This window comes from Acipenser ruthenus, chromosome 6 (assembly GCF_902713425.1).
Source record: "Acipenser ruthenus chromosome 6, fAciRut3.2 maternal haplotype, whole genome shotgun sequence".
NCBI classification, from domain to species: domain Eukaryota; kingdom Metazoa; phylum Chordata; class Actinopteri; order Acipenseriformes; family Acipenseridae; genus Acipenser; species Acipenser ruthenus.
In genome coordinates this window covers 9,090,861-9,110,268 of record NC_081194.1, presented here as the reverse complement: position 1 = coordinate 9,110,268, position 19,408 = coordinate 9,090,861, and the positions used below count along the sequence as shown (strand labels likewise).

Sequence of the window (19,408 nt, the reverse complement as noted above, 5' to 3'; positions counted from 1 at the left end):
TGGTCTCTGCTACTACACTAGGTCAAAAGAAAACTCTGTTTGGATACCTTGTTTTTTGACTCTTTCCACCTGGAGAGTGAAATTGTCCCCACCCCTTCACTGGCCTCTTTCCTGTCACTGGCTTCCCCTATTGACTGACATGTTTTCAGCCAGTAACATGCTTTTTTTTTTACCACACTTGACAACGTAAAAATTCCACGATTACACGAAAGTCATACTGTGGTTTAATTGTCATGCAACTGTCAGACAGTCACATTAAAATCAACTCTGCTGTATGGCCCCCGTTTATAAATGACTACTCAAACTGTACTGGGATGTTGTGCCTGTTGCCTGGTTACCTGCTGACAGTTTGAAAGTTTCTAAACCTGTCTTTACTGGACAATGCAGAGGAATACTGTGGAGAAAAAAGCAATACATGTTTATGAATAGCACACAATACATTAAAACATTTTAAGAAAACCCATTTAAAAAAGTGGGATAAATGCCAATCATGAGGAATGACTTTTATAACTACACTTTATGCTGCCTGGCGTCTCAGGAACTTATTTTGTCACTCCTCATCATTTGTGGTATAAAACTAATGGAACACAACATTCCAGGAAGGAAATCTCTATTTAGATAATCTAAACAGACTGTGTAATAAACAACTAGACCATTATGAACAGTACACTCAAGAACCACAGTGCTCCAGGATGAGTTTATATGTGTCTCTGAATAACTGTAAGCAAATGTTTAAACAGAGGACCAAAACGAAGATACCAGATTAGTAACTATTTTTGTAAAAGGGTGATGGAAATGTAAAAAATGTGATACTTTTCGTACAAAAAAAACCCATTTATTATTATTATTATTATTATTATTATTATTAATGATTTATTGAACATTGTCTTAGGTTAAATGGTGCTTTGAAAAATTAATATAGAAAAACTAAAACAGTTAAAAAAACAAACAAAAAAAACAAAGGTTCCATGAACTGGTGATCTAATTTAATTAATCAAAACAGTTCATAAAACAGTTATGGCTTCATGAGTGTTGTCTGATGCATTATTTCTATGTAAGGCTGACAACACCAAGAAAAAATGAAGCAGCCCTGAAACAAGTATAAAGATATAGATATTATTTGTTTAAGTTCCACTTGGCATTTATGTTACCAGTAAGATAAAAACAAAAATTCATATATTTTATTGACGCAAACTGTGGATAAGAGGACTCATGTTGCTAAGACATGGCAAAGGAAAAGATAAAAACTGCCTAACTTTGAATTTTAAAAAAAACTGCACGCATAATTAAAGAACAGATGATCTTAGCAGAATGATAAGGGTACTACATACAGTAATTATGTATTCAGTAAAAAATATTTTACATTTTTGTTTTAACATTTTCGATAATTTAACAAAATAATTACCAGATGACTGGGGAAGTCTTTGAGCACTGTCGGCCTTAAAAATCCAGCTGTCCCATGGCTGCTACGTGTGTTTTTATGTTCTTCTTCGTCCTCTTTCCTGAGTAAAACCTATAAAAAATTCAGAAAAGAAAAACACTCGTGGCATCATATCACTGTTGTAAGACATTCCAAATGAAGAAACTCAGATGCCTTTGTAATGAATCTCCTCCTAGTGACTGATGAGTTAATAAAACTGACATCAGCCTAAGATAAGACCCGCACTTACCTCTCGATTACAGAGCTTGCTCTTCAGTTGAATGGTAAGGCGTTTGTCTTTGAACCGTATGGTGGGTGGTTCACGTCAAGCCCTTGTCTCTCCATTCAAATCAATGGGCTGAGATGCCAACTCATTACACCTTTGTAATAAAAATGACTACCAGAGGAGCACACCCATCAACAAAAATACATTTCTCAGTCAGAAAGTCAGTTGTACAATGTTAAACTTTCCAAATGCTAATAGTAATCAAAAACCATAATATTGCAAACTGTTCAAGGAGAATGAGATATTTTTTGGATGCATGCGTTTAAGTGTTACTGTAAAAAACAAGCTAAGTTATTGGTGTAAAAAAAAGAAAAAATTCCAGGATACATAGCCTATAGTAACACTACACAGTAGTTACGATAACCATAATGTATAAATACCATTTTTAATTGATGGTTTATGCCGAAAAAAAACAACAACAACAACAAAAAAACAACGATCAGATAAAGAGTGCTACAAATGCCAAAATCAGTAGACAGAAAAATAGGCAGACAGCAGCAGAGATGATGTTTAAAAGGCTTACTGTTTACTGTTGTTGAGATCAGTAAAACACATATTATTTGTTTGCGTTATTATTTTTGAGTTGAAGTATTTTCTTACAAAATTATTGTTGCATTTAACAGATTGCAGTGTTACTCCATCTATTTTAGCTTCAGTTTCCTTGATTATGTTGTAGTTAGCATTGTAGCACATTTCATTTTTTACATGACTTAGCAAACTGGTTGGAATGGCTTTCTTAATCATTTCATGTTTCCTTTGATGCAACATGGCTTTGGTCTTTTCTATCAGGCTGTTATATGCAAGGAAGTTCCCATGATCCACAACGTCAGTGATGTATTTGATACCTGAATTAAACCAACTCGCAAGGAATTTTTTTTTCTCTTATTTACAATGTTTTTATTATTCCAAATTATAGTTTGTGAGAAATAAGTATTATAGTTTTTAGCTTGACACCATATCTCTAAAATGTGCTTATGAAAGGGTGACAAACAGATAGGTCACTTTTGAACCTCAGTCACATTGCAAGAGGAACTTGATACCTCCCACTTTATTTAGTACAGCATTAATAACTGCATACCATAGATTTGAAGTGTTAACCAAATATTTTCACATCCAACCAATTTTGAAAGATTTATTTAGAATTTCAAAGTTAATCATATTTAACTCCCCAAATGTTAGGGGACCAATTAGAACTGACCTTTTGATTTTCTCTACAGACTTTTTCCAGAGAAATTTTAAAAAAATTCTGTTTGCGTGATTTATTACACCTTTTGGTACTGCCATTACTAGTAATGGACATACTAATCTAGAAATTCCTTCTGCGTTATTTACAAGAGATCAGCCAAATATTGATAAATCACGCTGAAGCCAACTGTTAAATACTTTCCCCACATAATCAAGTTTGGAATTAAAGTTCAGGGGTGCTCTTTCTCTTTGATTCGTTGTTATTCTTATTCCTAAGTACTTTACTACCTCATTGATTGTGAATCGCAGAGATATCAGTAGCTTTAATAGCGATGGTAATATCTACAACGTATCGAGAATAACAATCGACCATTTTGTTACAAACTTTCTAACAAGTCTGACACAAACAATTTTGGATGTTACATAAACCCTTGTAAAAAAAAAACCACAAAAATGCTTAACATGATAAAAAAAGAAAAAGTCCAGTAGCAGGTGCAGTTTACACTGCCTCTGGGTTTCTGATCGCATCAGATCAATTCTAGATTTTTTTAATGGAAAAGTCCCGTCTACTTTTAAAGTTTTCAAGCAAATTGGCTTCATCACTGCCATTCTCATATCCACTTTGACATCTGACACATTGGCCCTGAATATATCAAAAGTGTCTTCCGACAGTCCGAAACTCGCTGTCTTCGTCTGTTTTAACCCGACTCTTATCTCGACGTTGTTTCCATCATAAAATGAAACACTTTTCTGCTGTTTTCCGACAGGTGGAATGGGTGTAATTTACATAAAGGTGTAATTACGGGATTTCAGTCAATGGACAGGTGGGATGAAAGGTAGTAAAAGTGGAGAAAAACTACGTGTGTTTCAGGAGATATGGAGAAAAACATCAGGACATAGGGGAAAAAAGTTAAGTTAGAGAGCTAATTATAATGTTGCCTAATTTTGTAAATGCATGTTCCGGCTAAGGGCGTCTGCGAAGAAATACATAATAATAAAATAATAATAATTAATTAAATTATAGTTTCATGTACCCGATTATGGCGGATATTGTATCACAAAATAAAAAATAAATGAATAAATAAATAAATAGAGATTAGTTTATTTATTTAATAATTTATTTATTTTTCATTTTTGCATAAAATATCCTCCATACCCCGTTGCACTTTATGAAAATTAAAAACATGTGAGTGTATAATAGGATATCATACAAACAACCCGTGGCAAAGAATGACAGGGCTGTGACTAATACTGGCAATCAAGAGTGCTGGAACGACCAGTGCTACTGGTGCTACAGTACCGGTAGTGACATTTCTGGTGGTGCTATCATATCCAATAGCACCACCAAAAATAATGTCTCTTTCATGTTAAAAAAATTGCAGACAGCAAATAGTGGTCAATAGGACCTCGGGGGGGGGGGGGGGGCTCACGAGTGGCTCATCCAGTAAAGGCGCTCCGCGTGGAGTGCAGGATGTGCCCTATAGCCTGGAGATCACAGGTTCAAATCCAGGCTATGTCACAGCCGACCGTGACCGGGAGTTCCTAGGGGGCGGCGCACAATTGGCTGAGCGCTGCCCTGGTAGGGAGGGCTTAGGTCGGCAGGGGAATCCACGGCTCACCGAGCATCAGCGACCCCTGTGGCCGATAGGGCGCCTGTGGCTCTGCAGTGGAGCCGCCAGATCTGTGTTGTCCTCCGGCACTATAGGTCTGGTGGTATTGCTGTGGATCTGCAGTGCGAAAAATGACGGCTTGGCAGGAGCACATTTCGGAGGACGCGTGTTCCAGCCTCCATTTCCCGAGTCGGCGGGGGGGTTGCGAGCGGTGAGCCGAGGATACAGATAATAATTGGGCATGCTAAATTGGGGTGAAAAACCGGGGTAAAATAATTGGCGACGACTAAATTAAAAAAAAAAAAAAGAAAATAGGACCTAGGGGGAAAGGATTTAATGGCAATAGAGAGCCAATCAATATACAGAGCAACCATACGTAAATTCTGATTGGAGCCTTTAGTTTTGCTGTGTGCTAATGGTTTTTTAAGAAATCAAGAAATATTAATTTGAAGGCGGGAGAGAGTACAGAGAGAATAATGAGCAGTTTAGAAGGAGAAGTTGTGGAAGGCATGTTAATGTCACCGCCACCCAAAAAGAAAACAAAACAGGGCAACATCTTAAATGATTTTTCTGGGAGCCACTCTTCAAAGCAAAGCAAAAACAATGAGTCTGCAAACACTGGCGATGGAGATAGCGAAGATCCCAATTGTAAATTACAACAACAGGAAGATAATCAGGATTGCAAAGCAATCATGCTGCGTTGTTCATGCTGCGAAAATTTATTTGAACCATCTCACCCCGAAACCTAAAAAGTTTGACTACTCAAAAACGAAAAAAAAAGAAGCCTAGCGGGCTTTGACCCAAAGTGGTTTGGTGGCTGTCATTTTGTTGTGAGTGACGGAAAGTGTTTTCAGTGTAGCTGGGTGAGTAGAAGCAAAATGGCAGTTGGTGTGAAAGAAGACGGTTTATTTTGTACTGGTGGATTTGTATTGGTGGATTTTGTGGGTGGAACCATGCAAGAGAAACTTTCTCTGCTCACAAAGGTAGTAAACCACACAGACAGGTAATGTATATTTGGTCAGCTATGGAACATCCGAGCATAGCAGAACAACCGAGTAGTGGGTTAAATGCTCCTCAGATTAAAAAAGACAAACTGGACTCTGGAAAACAGAGAATTGTGAGGGTCTGGAACCAACTCCCCAGTAATGTTTTTGAAGCTGACACCCTGGGATCCTTTAAGAAGCTGCTTCTGAGATCAATAAGCTACTAACAACCAAACAAGCAAGATGGGCTTGAATGGCCTCCTCTCATTTGTAAACTTTCTTATGTTCTTATCACAACTATAAAAACCCTAGCAAGGCAAGGAATCAGCCACGACGACGTGGAAAGCAATTTAAGTTTCTATTACTTAGAGCTGAGGATGACGAATCTCTGAAACTGTACTTAAAAGTTAACAGATATCTGTCTCATGAAACAATTCATGAGCTACTTTCATTAATAGGCCATGAGGTTCTCAGGGATCTGATTCAGGAAGTGTGGTCGTTAAGTGATTTTTTTCACAATCATAGCTGATGAAACTCGAGATATTTCTGGCCATGAGCAGTTTGCAATTTGCTTGCGTTATGTTAATGGAAAATTTGAAATTAATGAAGATTTAATTGGTTTTGTTGATGTGCCCGAAACAAGCACTTCCTCGCTGACTTCAGCTATTGAAGATGTATTGATCACATGCAATTTAGACATTAAAAACTGTCATGGACAGGCCTATGATGGTGCTGTGAATATGAGCGGCCGCATTAGTGCAGTCGCTACACGCATTACAGAAAAAGTTCCCAGTGCCCTCAGTGTTCACTGCCAGAATCACAACTTGCAGCTTTGTGAACACGATGTGGCTTGTGCTTCCAGACGAATTCAAGATGTACTTACTCTATGTATAGAAATGTACAATCTTATCAAATTGTCTCCAAAGCGTTTGAATGTATTTGAGAAAATGCAAAAGGAATTAGCTGATCTAGACACTGGTGTTAAATCTATAAAGCCCCTCTGTGCAACGAGATGGACTGTAAAATCAGGGGTTGTCTCGTCAGTATTGGAGAATTACAGCGTTTTACAAGCAACTATTGATCAACTGCTTGTTGACAATAATAGAAATGACGCAGCTGCAAAGGTCAGAGGTATACAATCAAACCTTGAAAAATGTTCAACTCTTTATGGCTTGCTTTTGTCACAGACTGTATTTCAAGTAACAGACACTGTTTCAAGGGCCATGCAGGCCCAATCTAATCTATGGATGCCATGACAGCCAGGCAGCTGGTAGACTCACTGAAATCTCAGTTAAATAGGCAGAGACAGGACTTTGGGGTATTTTGGAACAAAGCTGAAGACTCAGCTAGGTGCATGGAAATGTAATAGCACCAAAACAACACTGCCTGTCAAAACATTTGGATGAAACAGGAACTCAAGCCATTTTTAATAGTGCTGCTGATGTTTTCTGCAGGTATTATTACGAATGTATTGATGCTATCAATGGTGAACTGGAACATAGGTTTGTCGACGAAGACCTAAATGTTCTGGAGAATATTGAAAACGTACTGCTAAGTTTCGCTAATGACAAGGAAGTGGATACTGAAACTGAGCAACAGCAAAATGCAGTCGAGAAACTAAGAGACCACTACCAGCAAACTTCCACAACAACTAGCAATGCTAAGTAATGTTGTCAAAACATACAATGCTCAATGCGGGGAAAACATAAAGCATGTCACCAAGCTGACCACAATTGGAACCATGTTTAACAGTTGCCCTTTTACTAAAATACTGTTGCCAGATGTAAAGAAATTGTTGAAACTATATTTCACTGTTCCAATGACTTCTTGCATAGCTAAACGTTCGTTTTCGGCTTTGAGACCTATCTAAGGAGGAGTATGCACCAGACAACATTAAAATGCAGTGGCTTTGCTAAGCAGACACAAAGACAGAACTGACACTGTAAATACTAGAAGAATTATAGACTTGTTCATATCTAAAAATGAGCCCAGAGAAGCCTACTTTGGCAGGGCAAAGTTTTAAATGTCATCAGCAGACCTCAAGCCGTCACATGGTAAGAAAATGCTTTATTTATATGCAGGGTTATTATTTTGTTTATTAAGGTAAAATACTATATCATTCAGTTTTGTCATAGTGTAGAGGTATAATTTTTGTCTAACATGGATATGTGGTTTTAAATTAGATATGGTATGTAGTTTGTATTTTATGAGTATCCTGGTTGTTATCCTATAATGCGTTATTTATAATGGATAACGGTATACGAGTAATTTTTTTTTTGCCGGTGGTGTGTCACGTGACCATTGTAAGCCTCAGCACCAGTAAAGTTCAGGAGGTTCCGGCACCTATGCTGGCAACAAAGATATTCTATTTAACAAGGGGTGCGTTCACAGAGATCATTCTGCACAGATTCTGTGCAAAATCTGAACAATTTAGCCAATGATCTTCTAAGAATGATCTCCGTGAACGCACCCATTGGCTAAATTTGTCAGACTCTGCAGTGAATCTGCGCAGAATGATCTCCGTGAACGCATTCAAGATACTCGACTCCACCTTTAGTTCCGTCTCACTGCACGCAAAGCATTGTGGTATATACAGAGCGCTCGGCTGAATTTTTTCTATGGAGAGTCCATGGAGGCGTAAGAAATTTTGCTGGTTTGTGCTGGTTTTCGCCATGTAAGAAAACGGCAACATTTGCAAATTATGACAATAGGTAATTATTATGAAAAATGCTATTTTCTGAGCACTGGCCTGTTCCGCGGCGCATGCGCAGTAAATACAGTTACGGCTGACCACACATGTCATCGATGATAATATCTATTGACAGCTTCCGGAAGCGGGTAACAGGACATTTAAAAGCTATATAATATCAGATATATTTTATTACTATTTTGTAACAAATATACGGATGAACATTACCCTTTTTTTTTTTACCTACTTTGTCCAAGTAGCTACCGTACTAAGAACATAAGAAAGTTTACAAACGAGAGGAGGCCATTCGGCCCATTTTGCTTGTTTGGTTGTTAGTAGCGTATTGAACCCAGAACCTCAAGCAGCTTCTTGAAGGATCCCAGGGTGTCAGCTTCAACAACATTACTGGGGAGTTGGTTCCAGGCCCTCACAATTCTCTGTGTAAAAAAAGTGCCTTCTAAAAATAGAATATCTTTGGCTGGCAATGCATGACTGCTTAGGGTGCTTGACTCTAAATTATCTTTAAGTTCATCACATAAATATAATATTGTAGCTTTATCATTCAGTATCTCCGTAGCACTTGCTCTTCTGTAAGGTCCAAACAGGTGGCCCTTTGACAATACACCAGTGGCAGGGCTGGCCTTAAGGCAAGGTGTGCGAGGCGCTGCCTAGGGCCCCCACCGTTGGGGCCCCGCGCTCAACCGGACTGCCCTGAAATTTACTGAGCCGTGAGATTTAGGGTGCATTACTGATACTGATAGTCCTATTATATTATTAACTGTGATCATTATGCAGTTTAATGTTTTTTTCTTAGACCAACATAACCGATTTTTATATTTATATATTTTTTACATGCGTTTTCAACTCAAGTCTAATACTGGAATTATTACTGCTGCTCTTCAGTTTAATTTTTTTTTGTATGCGGCGGTACTGTTTAAAAAAAAAAAAAAAAAGAAACTGGTCAGTGCTAATTTGTGTTGAACAAGGCTAGCGTGTAGACGATATAATTTATCAAATTGCTATACTATTGAAAACACCATTACGCCTTAAAGCACCATATGTTGTTGATGTTTGCGTTATGACTGTGGGATCCGTGGCGGCTGTATGAGTTTAGTGAGACAAAGTAATCAACATCAATCCAGGGGTCCGGGTTCGTGTCTGCCAAGTCATATATGTAATATGCATTTTATTTTTTTTAGAAAAATATATATGGATGTATATGTAGAAATTTTTGCATTCAAGTATGTTTTACTGAAATGTAATAAAATAAATATCATTATTATGTTATGTTTCTATATATTATGCACTAATCAACAATTAATCAATGAATTAACTTGGGCGAGGGATGGTGTTTTTATAAATCATGTCGGACGACTTTCGTCCATCTGCACATAATATATTTATATAGTAATAATAATAGTGCACATAATATATTTATATAGTAATAATAATAGTAGTAGTCGTCGTAGTAATAATAATAATAATAATAATAATAATAATAATAATAATAATAATAATAATAATAATTATTGAATACCTACATAAATAATACAATACACGTGGGCACCCGTCGCTTGATTTCAAACCACGTGACATGAAGCTGTTCTCCGATTGCTCAGTTGTGGAGTTGTCGCGCGACGAATTCGCAAAAGGACGAGTTTCTATTTTTTTTTTCATCGCTCGCGTTGTAATTTGTGTCGCGGCGACGTCGCTTGTCGTGTCGTCTTTGGTGTGAAGGGTGCTATTGAAAAGCACAGGTTTTATTGATTTTCTCGCGTCGCTTTGTGGTGTCGCTCCTTGCTTCGCCGTCTGGTGTGTAAGGGCCTTTAAACGTGTGTGACGCACATCTGATTATTTTCATTTTGGCCCGTTCCAACCCAAACATTATACAATATCAAAAATACATAGCTGAAAAGTCTGTGTTTTAAAATAAGGAGGCCTCCATTTAGATGTATGGTATTGGTTTTGTTGGAACAGTACTACATGTTCAACAGAAGTATTTTAATTCAGAACGATATGATAATGAAAGTATCACTTGCCAAAAGCGACGACACGCGGATTGTAATACAGTACATCATTTTAAATCTGATACGTATTTTAGTAGTATGTAAAATTCCTTGTTAACGACTCAACAGCAAAATTAAATCGAAATGTTACCCATGCACAGAACTGCACACAACGTAAGAAAAGTAATGCAATTTAGCAAAAGATTAAAAACAAAACACACAACGATGCAGTTTGCAGAATTAAAACAGTATCCAATGCTGCAGAATATAGTGCTCGGTAAGGCCCAAATGCAAAAACGACTAAAGATCACAGATTTAAAAAACAAAATACATCACAGTATCCCAAACTGTTTAATGATTAACTGTTACATTACCGTAACTTGTCTCTATTTGTTTTGGCTGCATTTTCGTCAGGTGAAAATGGAGGAAGCGCTGTGTAACTGCACAGGGTCACTATTTACCGCAAAAAAAAATACAGTAAAATAAACAAACATATAATTAAAGATAAAAATAAAAAATGAAGAAATTGCCACTGTCATGCATATTCATGAGCAGTCAAGACTGGGGCGTGGTTTGGTAGATTTATTGTCTATATCTATTAATTAATAATAGCAACTGCTGCAGACTGATTTGGCATGCGGAGAAAAAAACCCGCAGGCTGCGACGGAAATTCAAATAAATTGTAACATTGAACAGATGGGCGTGGTATCACCAAACCTGTGACGGCGTATATATATATATATATATATATATATATATATATATATATATATATATATATATAGGCATTGCACACAGAGTCAAATAGGGATTTTATTATTATTATTATTATTATTTTTATTATTATTATTATTATTTATTTATTTATTTTGGTATTTATTTCTTCCTAGTTTTTCTCGCCTCCGACCTGTCAGCACCCACTTATAGTCGGGCATTACAGTATTTTTCAGTAGGCCTACTGGGGCATGGTCATTTTAGAACACGTGAATACGTGATATGTAAAGATTTTGTTTTATCCACAAAAAAATGTTGTTTTATTTAATTTTATTACAGATACACATTAATAAAATAACTCAAATAGATGTGTATGAATAAAAACATACATATTTTTTGATTAAACATCCGCTTTTTTATTATTATTTTAACATAAACAGACCTAGAACAGAACAATAATTTAGTCACCATCATTTCTCATTAGCGACATTAACGGTAACGAACATGAAGTCCCCCAATATTTTTAATGAACTGCCTATTTACAGTACATACTGCCCATGCCCTCTATACAAAAACAATAAGAAAAAATAAAAATACAAAAAATCCTTTTCCACAATGGAAAAAAAAAAATCAGCATGAAGGACATTCAACAAACACCAAAATGGCTTATTTCAGAATGTTGTACAATTCCGCATTAACTCAAAAAATAGGTTACTGAAAGAAAATTCGGATATTTACACAGGAGCTTCAAGCTAGCACAAATACTCAAATTAAGAATTAAACACAAGCATACAACAGAACTGTACGTTTTCTTTTTTCATAGTCTGTCAACTGTCACTGACAATCAGTGAATACTTTGGAAAATGGTTCACAGTCAATGGAAACCACAGGCTACATGAGACAAGAAATCACGGTATTGGATAGCCTGGCATTCTGCACCTGAGCCCAAACAGCATGGCAATAATATCTACAGAGCCGTCAAAATTATTCTTAACCGCATCTTTCACACTGTCGCTTAGTTTCATGTACCAAAAAAACAAAACAAAAAAACATTTATTTCCACTTCCCTCAGCAGTGGCACGTTCACAATATATTGTGGCACTCTCCAGAGGATTAAACAGGTGGCCAAGAGAAGTCAGGAGACATTTTTTGCAGCGTTTTTTAATTGTTATGCGCGGTTTAGGCATTTTAGAAACAACCGTCTCTTCTCTTCCATAACAATTATAATTCCCAAACGACTCGCTTCAAATTATACATCTGCGCAAGAGCTAGTCAGAGCTTCCGTTTCCCTTCAGACCGTGACTATGGTAACGGCTGAGCCTTGAAAACTAAGATCAAGTGTGTGTGTGTGTGTGTGTGTGTGTGTGTGTGTGTGTGTGTGTGTGTGTGTGTGTGTGTGTGTGTGTATCTATCTATCTATCTATATTCTTTTCTGTATAAACCTCCCAATTTAAAAATGCTTGCTTTATAATGATTTTTAGTTTTATTTCGTTTTATATTTGCATTTAGTTTTATTTAGTTTTATAGGTTGCATTTAGTTTAGTTCGTGCTATTTCGTATTTGCGAAAAACACGGGGCTCTAGTAATATGTTTGAAGTAGACTGGAATTCTGAGTGCTTTGAAGTTGTGAATTATTTAAAATGATAAAGTCTAACAAACAAACAAGTATTCATTAACATTTTAATATCATTAATATTATTTACAGTATCTTAACGTTATAATATCTAGGTGCATATGATTACATGATGCACCTATATACGAACTTTAAGATATGGTTGCTACTGTAGCATTCATTTGATGTTCTGGACCCCGGACTTAATCATCACCGTCTAGGGCCCCACATAGCCTAAGGCCAGCCCTGACCGGTTGGCCATACTTTCGGCTGCGATTCCATACTGGAACTACATTATCCCTTTCATCCTCTAAAATCACAGCAATCCCTAGCAGCACATTGGGCACCATCACCATTAGTATCACTCCACCCACAGCAGATCTTTTTTTATTTTAGCACGGAGCCTGTTTGAAATAGGTTCCCACTTCCATTAGGACTCTTTGAAACAGGTGGAACCACTTTAGACGGAAAATGCTCACTCCGACCACATGAACCCTTTTGATTTCTGGGGGGGGGGGGGGGGGGGGGGGGGTGTTAATGAGGTAACCACTTAATTTGCATAGCATTCTTCATAGTGTTGGAATTGGGGTTTCGTGACTGCTCTCATCCTTCCTGGCCATTTTTGATTTTTGCTCTGAACACAAAAAACAGTCGGAAAGTTAAAACACTGCCCCAAAAGCCCTCCCCGACGGTCAAAAAATCTTTGATATTCAAGGCCATTAAAACTCCTTATTGATTTAAGGCATAGCTGCTGGACCTTCTCCTAAGTTTGAGTTACCATCTTCGCCCTGTGACCGTAGTGTGTGTTTTTTTTTTATATTGACTTGTGTCATGTGATTGACTTAATATAATATTGTCGGTTATTACAGTGGTTTGTCATATACTTAAGCAATAACTGATCATGTTCTACTAGCAAGGAAGAGTGTTATCGGACAAGTTCTTTGGAGTTGCCTTGTTTTAAGGCTACTTCTGTTCTTGACATTTGCTGTGCTGTCAATTGACTATTCATGACGTTTGTTTTTCCAAATTGCAGCTATTGTTTTGCAGGGCAGCAGGATCTGGAATCCTAATGAAAGTGACTATCTGAGAGACAGAGACTACACGTGTGCTTTACTCTTTATTATATACTACACAGAGGACAGCCATAACAATTACTGTTCAAACCCTTCGGCTCCCTAGAGGATGTAAGACTGCAGATGGCGTGGTGAGGTAAGTAGGTGGGTTTCAAGTAAGGGATAACTGCACCATGTGTTTGTCATTTACCCTTGTTTACAATACCTCTGAGGTGGTATGTTAATTAGACCTTTAAGTAGTTTAACCTTCATACGGTTTTGGGGTTTGAATGTTCCCCAGAAGCCTTTTATTCAGTTTTTTTGTAAATGTGTTATTGTTTATTTTTTTTTATTTTTATTTTTTTTTATATAACAAAAAATGTAATGCTGTAGTTTGATATAACACAGAGCAACAAAGGCTGAAAAGATTACCTATTCACATTAACTACTGTAATGAATGTGCTATCAACACCCATTGAGGATTGCCATTCACTCCCTTCATAATGCACACTCATCAACATGTGCTGATTGCGCATGAGTTAGGTAATGTAAATAATATATTTCAGCTATATAATTCCCTATTACACTATGTAATGTAAACCATACTAGCTTTCGCAATGTACCCAACTAATTATTTGAGAATTAATTATCAATAGCAATGAAAAAACAGAAAAAAACACCACTACAATATTAGATTTTTTTTTTCAGGAAAGAAAACTTTCTTTCATAATGTAATGAAAAGCAGTAGCACTGTTAGAGACTAGATATAGGTCTATGAAATAATAAGAGTAAGCTCCTGTAGGTGTCTGGTCTTTACATTGTCTGTGGTCTCCCTTTCATCATGAAACCATTAAAAAAAGAAAAAAAAAACACCAAAGTTTGCTGTGAGGGTGAAAAAAAACACAACAGCTATGCCCAAAAATTTTGCATCACCTGGAATTTGATCACGTTGAAAGTACAGTTTATATTTTATCATGGGCTCATGAGTAACATATACATAACTATAAAAAACATTATTAAAAAGGCAATAGTGGTGCTGTACACTTCGGTTAATGACAAATACTGATGAAGGCATGAGCCAAAACCTTTGTCAACTTATTATGTTAGAACACAGCTACACTAAGATTAAGATAGTCTGATATAAAGACAGAAAGGTAGTGTATTTGTTAGAGCAGTTACTTTTTTACTGATAATTTAAACTTGCTTTAAATTGTTATATTTATTACACGTTTATAACTGATACTTAATCATGGTCTGTTATTCAAAAAAATGATTTAGTCATCTGCAATATTTTAATTAAAATATCAATTTTTAATGTTTATTTTGTAGGCATTTAACATATTTCCATCACTTGCCATTTAAAGCAAGTTTTTAAGAAAGACCCACAATTTATTGCAAGGTTTGCTTCAAGATACACATCTATATAATCAAATATGAAAACATTACTATATATTCTAATGCGTAGTTAGTTTAATACAGTACATAGAATATCATTTCACATAAACAATAATGTGTACTTGATGTGTCTATAATTTTCCCCTTACAGTATAGATCAAATATAACTATCAAATATTCAGCGTTGAAAACTGTATCTCTACTGTAAATAAATATTCATTTTATTTTTGTCCCAGTAATGCATGGATTAGGTTGCTTTTGTTTCCTTCTGCGGTACAGATAGCCTCTTGTTCTTTGTTTATAATGTGCATACACAATAAGGACTGCAATGCTTGTTTTATGTGTTTAAAAACTGGGCTGTGATGTCTTTAATCAGACATTTAGCACAAGTCCATTTTAATGATCTAAACGGTGGTGGTTCTAAACAGCACAGCCCTTTATCTATAATGCCCTAAAACTGAAGCTAAAGGAATATTAGTTTTCAAAGATTCAAGATCACTTATACATTTCATGGTCTAATTAAAGTATATGGAAAGAAGAAAGTGTATAAAATGTATTAATCTTCAAATTGTATTCAGATAAACCATTTAAAATAATAGGCCCTAATAATAATAATAATAATAATAATAATAATAATAATAATAATATTAAGAAGTAGTTAGAATGCTATTGTCCTGTCACAGTTTTGGTTAGGGTTAATGTAATGCATTAAAAAAAATGGTATTATTTTATAATGATCATAATTGTTCTTAATTGTTGGCCTGTTGATATAAAACATGAATAAAATAATAAAGCAGAGGATGCTGGCAGCAGGAGCAGCACACACATTAGTGTCTGGAGATTGAAGGGTTAAACCAGACCTTGTTAAAACCAGGGGTGGCTATCAAAAAAACAAACAAAACAAAAAATAAAAAAACATTTGAACTAGACTGTTGTAAAAGTGTCTGCCAAGCAGCCCGATATATTATGTTTACATTAATTCACAGACGTTTCTCAAACTCAAGGGAAAACCATGAGAAGAAAAAAAAGAGCTAATATTTCAATATAATTCGTTAGTGTTTGTTGACCTTTCGGACAGCAGCAGGTCATATTTCAGCCAGCACAGAGAACATGAGAAGTTAATGGGGTTGAATGTGAAATATTCTTAGAAAAGGAGAATTTACAGTTTACTTGTGACAAAATGATGATGCTGGTACTGATCTTACAATTCTTATTTTAATCGTTAGTTTCCATACCCAGTTTAAATAAATCCATTTAAACTCCATATGGAAGTTTTTAAAGACTAGAATAAAAACTGTAATAGAAGTACCGGTATCAGCCTTTATAATAATAATAATAATAATAATAATAATAATAATAATAATAATATCTTTGTTATTTTGTTCTTGTACAGGACCATGAATCAGTGTAATACATGCTGAAAATCTGTTTCTTTCCAGTAGCATTTTAAACCTCCAGCCAACTTTACTCTGCCCTTGCCCCAGCTTTGTAAACTTTCCACACTAACAAGGATAATTGGCACCTTGAGTTATTTAGTACTGCTGTTCTGCTGAAGTGCGTCATTCCATACACTTTATAGAGGAATCCTGCACTACTGTTTCAGATTCATTCCACCTTCAATAATTCAGAAGCTTGCCCTGCAGGTATGGGATACAGCTTCTTCTGCCCCATGCTGGACAAATCACTCAATCTTTTTCTTAATTATGTTGTAGAAAGTCTTCCTAAATCATAAAGGCTAACAGATGCAATTACCTGTACCTAGATACTGTACACAGCTTTTAAGTTGCCTAAGATTAATTAGGAACAATTCAAGTTTTTTTTTTTTATGGAAATGTTTTTGAATGTTGTTGTTTGTAATTCTCTTTAGGGGCCTTTTCAAATGATGAGATCCTGAAAAATTGAAAGTACGTTACACTCTTTTTAGTAGGAAGCTGTTCAAGTTCCATAGACATCCTACAAAACATGTGTAACTAACATTTTTGAGGATAGAGTAGTCTTTTTTTTTTTAATAAGGCCATAACTATAATGTCACAAGATATAGTGACCCGCACATAACAGGGAAATCAAATTCTAATTATTGAAATGGATTTACTGTACGTTATGTACATTCAAGGGAAATCTGTCTCACAGGGAAGAAACCATAGTGCGCAAAGTCTATCCTGTTCTTAAACAACCAATCAATTCAGGTCCCATATGTTAGGTTGGGTGTTTCATTTACTGCAAAAGAGCTAAACCATAACAAATACCACCTGGAACCTCATAATTAATTTAATATCAGACTTGTGTGCTGCAGAACATTTTTCTTTCTCCTGTCAGTACATGGCTACAAAGCACCATGTTTCATCTACTAAACACTATAGCTACCCCCCCCTACCCCCCCCCCCCCCTCCTCCCTTCCTCCGTCCCGAGTTATCACACATGTTCTTTACAGCACCAGCTTGCCAGAAAGCTAGCTATATGAGCTGGTAGCATAATATGTGATAGTCTTCAGATTTGGTAGGTACATTATAATGAATGCAAAAATGAGTTATCTGTTATGCTTTCAAATACAGAAAAATACTTGAGGGTTAAACATGGATAAGTAAGGAATATATTATGACACAGAAAAAAATTAATTCAGTATTCAACTGCTAATTCATAAATAATTACAATTAGAATTATCAACCAACAGCAATTATAAAGTGTAACCGGATTTTATTTAACAAGACAGTATCAGAACAGGAAAAGAAAAAGAATGGACCTTTACCTTAAAGTGGGAGTTGGGTTTACTCTCACAGCTCACTCCGACAATCTTGGGTGGAATGATGGCTGCATTGTTATTGTTGTTTGAGTTCTCTGATTTGGCTGCCATGACCTTTGGGCAGTGTGCCACTGAGTCCACCTTGTCCCCTGTTTTCTCCGTCCAGCTGGAGATGGTGATCTTTTTGATGGAGCGGGAGGATGCTGTTGGGGAGACAGCGTTTCTGTTCAGGTGGTCCTCCTCAGCCTTCTCCTCCTGACACCTCTCGGTGAGAAGCACCCGAGCGGCCATAGGCGAAAAGTGTGAGTCGCTTGGATGGATTGGAGAGTGGCCCAGGTACAGGGAGACTTGATTGTTCAAGTTGTGCTGCATTTTACAGTTATCCAAAGAAGAGCTTGGCAAAAAACTGTCAGCAAAATCTGTGCCTTTCGGCACTGCCGGGACCGAAAGTTTGGTCCCGATGGTGAAAGGTTGAACTTTCCTGACAATACTTTCAGACATGGCTTGTGCAGCACTTGCAGTCCAGTACAATGTTCTTTTTTTTTTTTTTTTTCAAAAAAATCCAAAAAAGTAGTTACTAAAAAAAATAAAAAAAAATAAAGAAAAACTTAGACGTCTACTTTTTTGTGCATGTTTAAGAGACAAAGGACACAGGAAAGAATAGCATCTCGCGACTCCTGAGAGCGTATGCGGTCCCAGATACGACGCAGCAGTGAGCCAAGGTGAGAGCCGGCCGTGGAGAGGCTTCTGCTGAGGAACTGAGCAGCAGAGCCTGCTAATTTGCTACTAAGCAGCCTGATAAGCAGGGAGCGGAGCAAGAGGAAAAAGACTGGCATGCTGCCCGACTCTTCAGTGTAAAAAAAAAAAAGGTTTAGTCCAGAACAGTGAAGTCACCACAGACTATTAGAGCATGTGCAAATGACTGAAGGAAGGGAGGTTGTAAGCCTTGGCTGTCAAAACGTCCTCCCCTCTTTACAAAAGAAAAACCTAGATAGCAAGAAAAGAACTGAGAGACTAATGCACTCCACCCTGACCTCCTCAATCAGAAATGCTTTGGGATGAGGTAATTCCTTAAACATAAACAACTCATGCCACTTCCAAGCTTTACCTCTTTGTTCCCTCCAGATTTGTTTTTTAAAGGCTGGGGGAAAAATAAATGGATGGTAAATGATGAGCGACAAAGGAGCAATTTGGGTTTGTTGCTTTTTTATTTTGTTTCAAAATCGCTGAATTACAACTGGCAATGGCTAATAGTATCCACAAGAGCTTTCATCAAAAAAAAAGAAGGGGAAAAAAAGAATTTAAGCATGTGGTTTTCATAATTATAACCTGTCTTGACTCTAAAAAATATTTAAAAAAACACTTTCATACATGCTGTTCTTTTTCACTACCTTTAGATGAAGCGTTTCAGAATTCAAATTTTCAAAATCTGGTTCTTCAAGCAGAGCAGCTACTGTTGGAGATGCTTCTCAGCCCTGGCATGTATTCTGTTAGGATTGCCGATCTCCTCTCTGACCTGCAGCTGCAGCCTCTGTTTCTCTCTCTGTGCTCAAAACACAGTTGTCAAGAACTTCTGGGGACTGAAACTATGAAGACCTTTACATGTTCCTTTAAATGCAAGACCCACCGGGTAGACAAATGTTCAGTGCAATCGATAGCTTTGACCCCTGGGCCCTCACAGATGACAACAGCTTGAGCTTTACTCCAACCAAGAGG

The 19,408-nt window shown here is 36.7% G+C and overlaps 1 protein-coding gene across 8 annotated transcripts in view; it reads right to left on the bottom strand.

Annotated features, from left to right (window-relative positions):
• LOC117411112 (spectrin beta chain, non-erythrocytic 1-like) overlaps positions 1 to 18,294 on the bottom strand; it is a 73,162-nt gene extending 54,868 nt beyond the window's left edge. For 5 of the 8 annotated variants that reach the window (XM_059024930.1, XM_059024933.1, XM_059024931.1 and 2 more), the window contains exons 1-2: positions 17,699 to 18,293; positions 1,406 to 1,513 (exon numbers count right to left, since the gene is read on the bottom strand). In XM_059024930.1, the coding sequence (XP_058880913.1) occupies positions 1,406 to 1,513; positions 17,699 to 18,193 (603 nt within the window). In that variant the 5' untranslated portion in view covers positions 18,194 to 18,293. Of the gene's footprint in view, positions 1 to 1,405; positions 1,514 to 17,698 lie in introns of all 8 variants that reach the window. The other 3 variants (XM_059024935.1, XM_059024937.1, XM_059024934.1) reach the window with 2 other exon arrangements.
• Between the last annotated feature and the right edge of the window lie 1,114 nt (positions 18,295 to 19,408).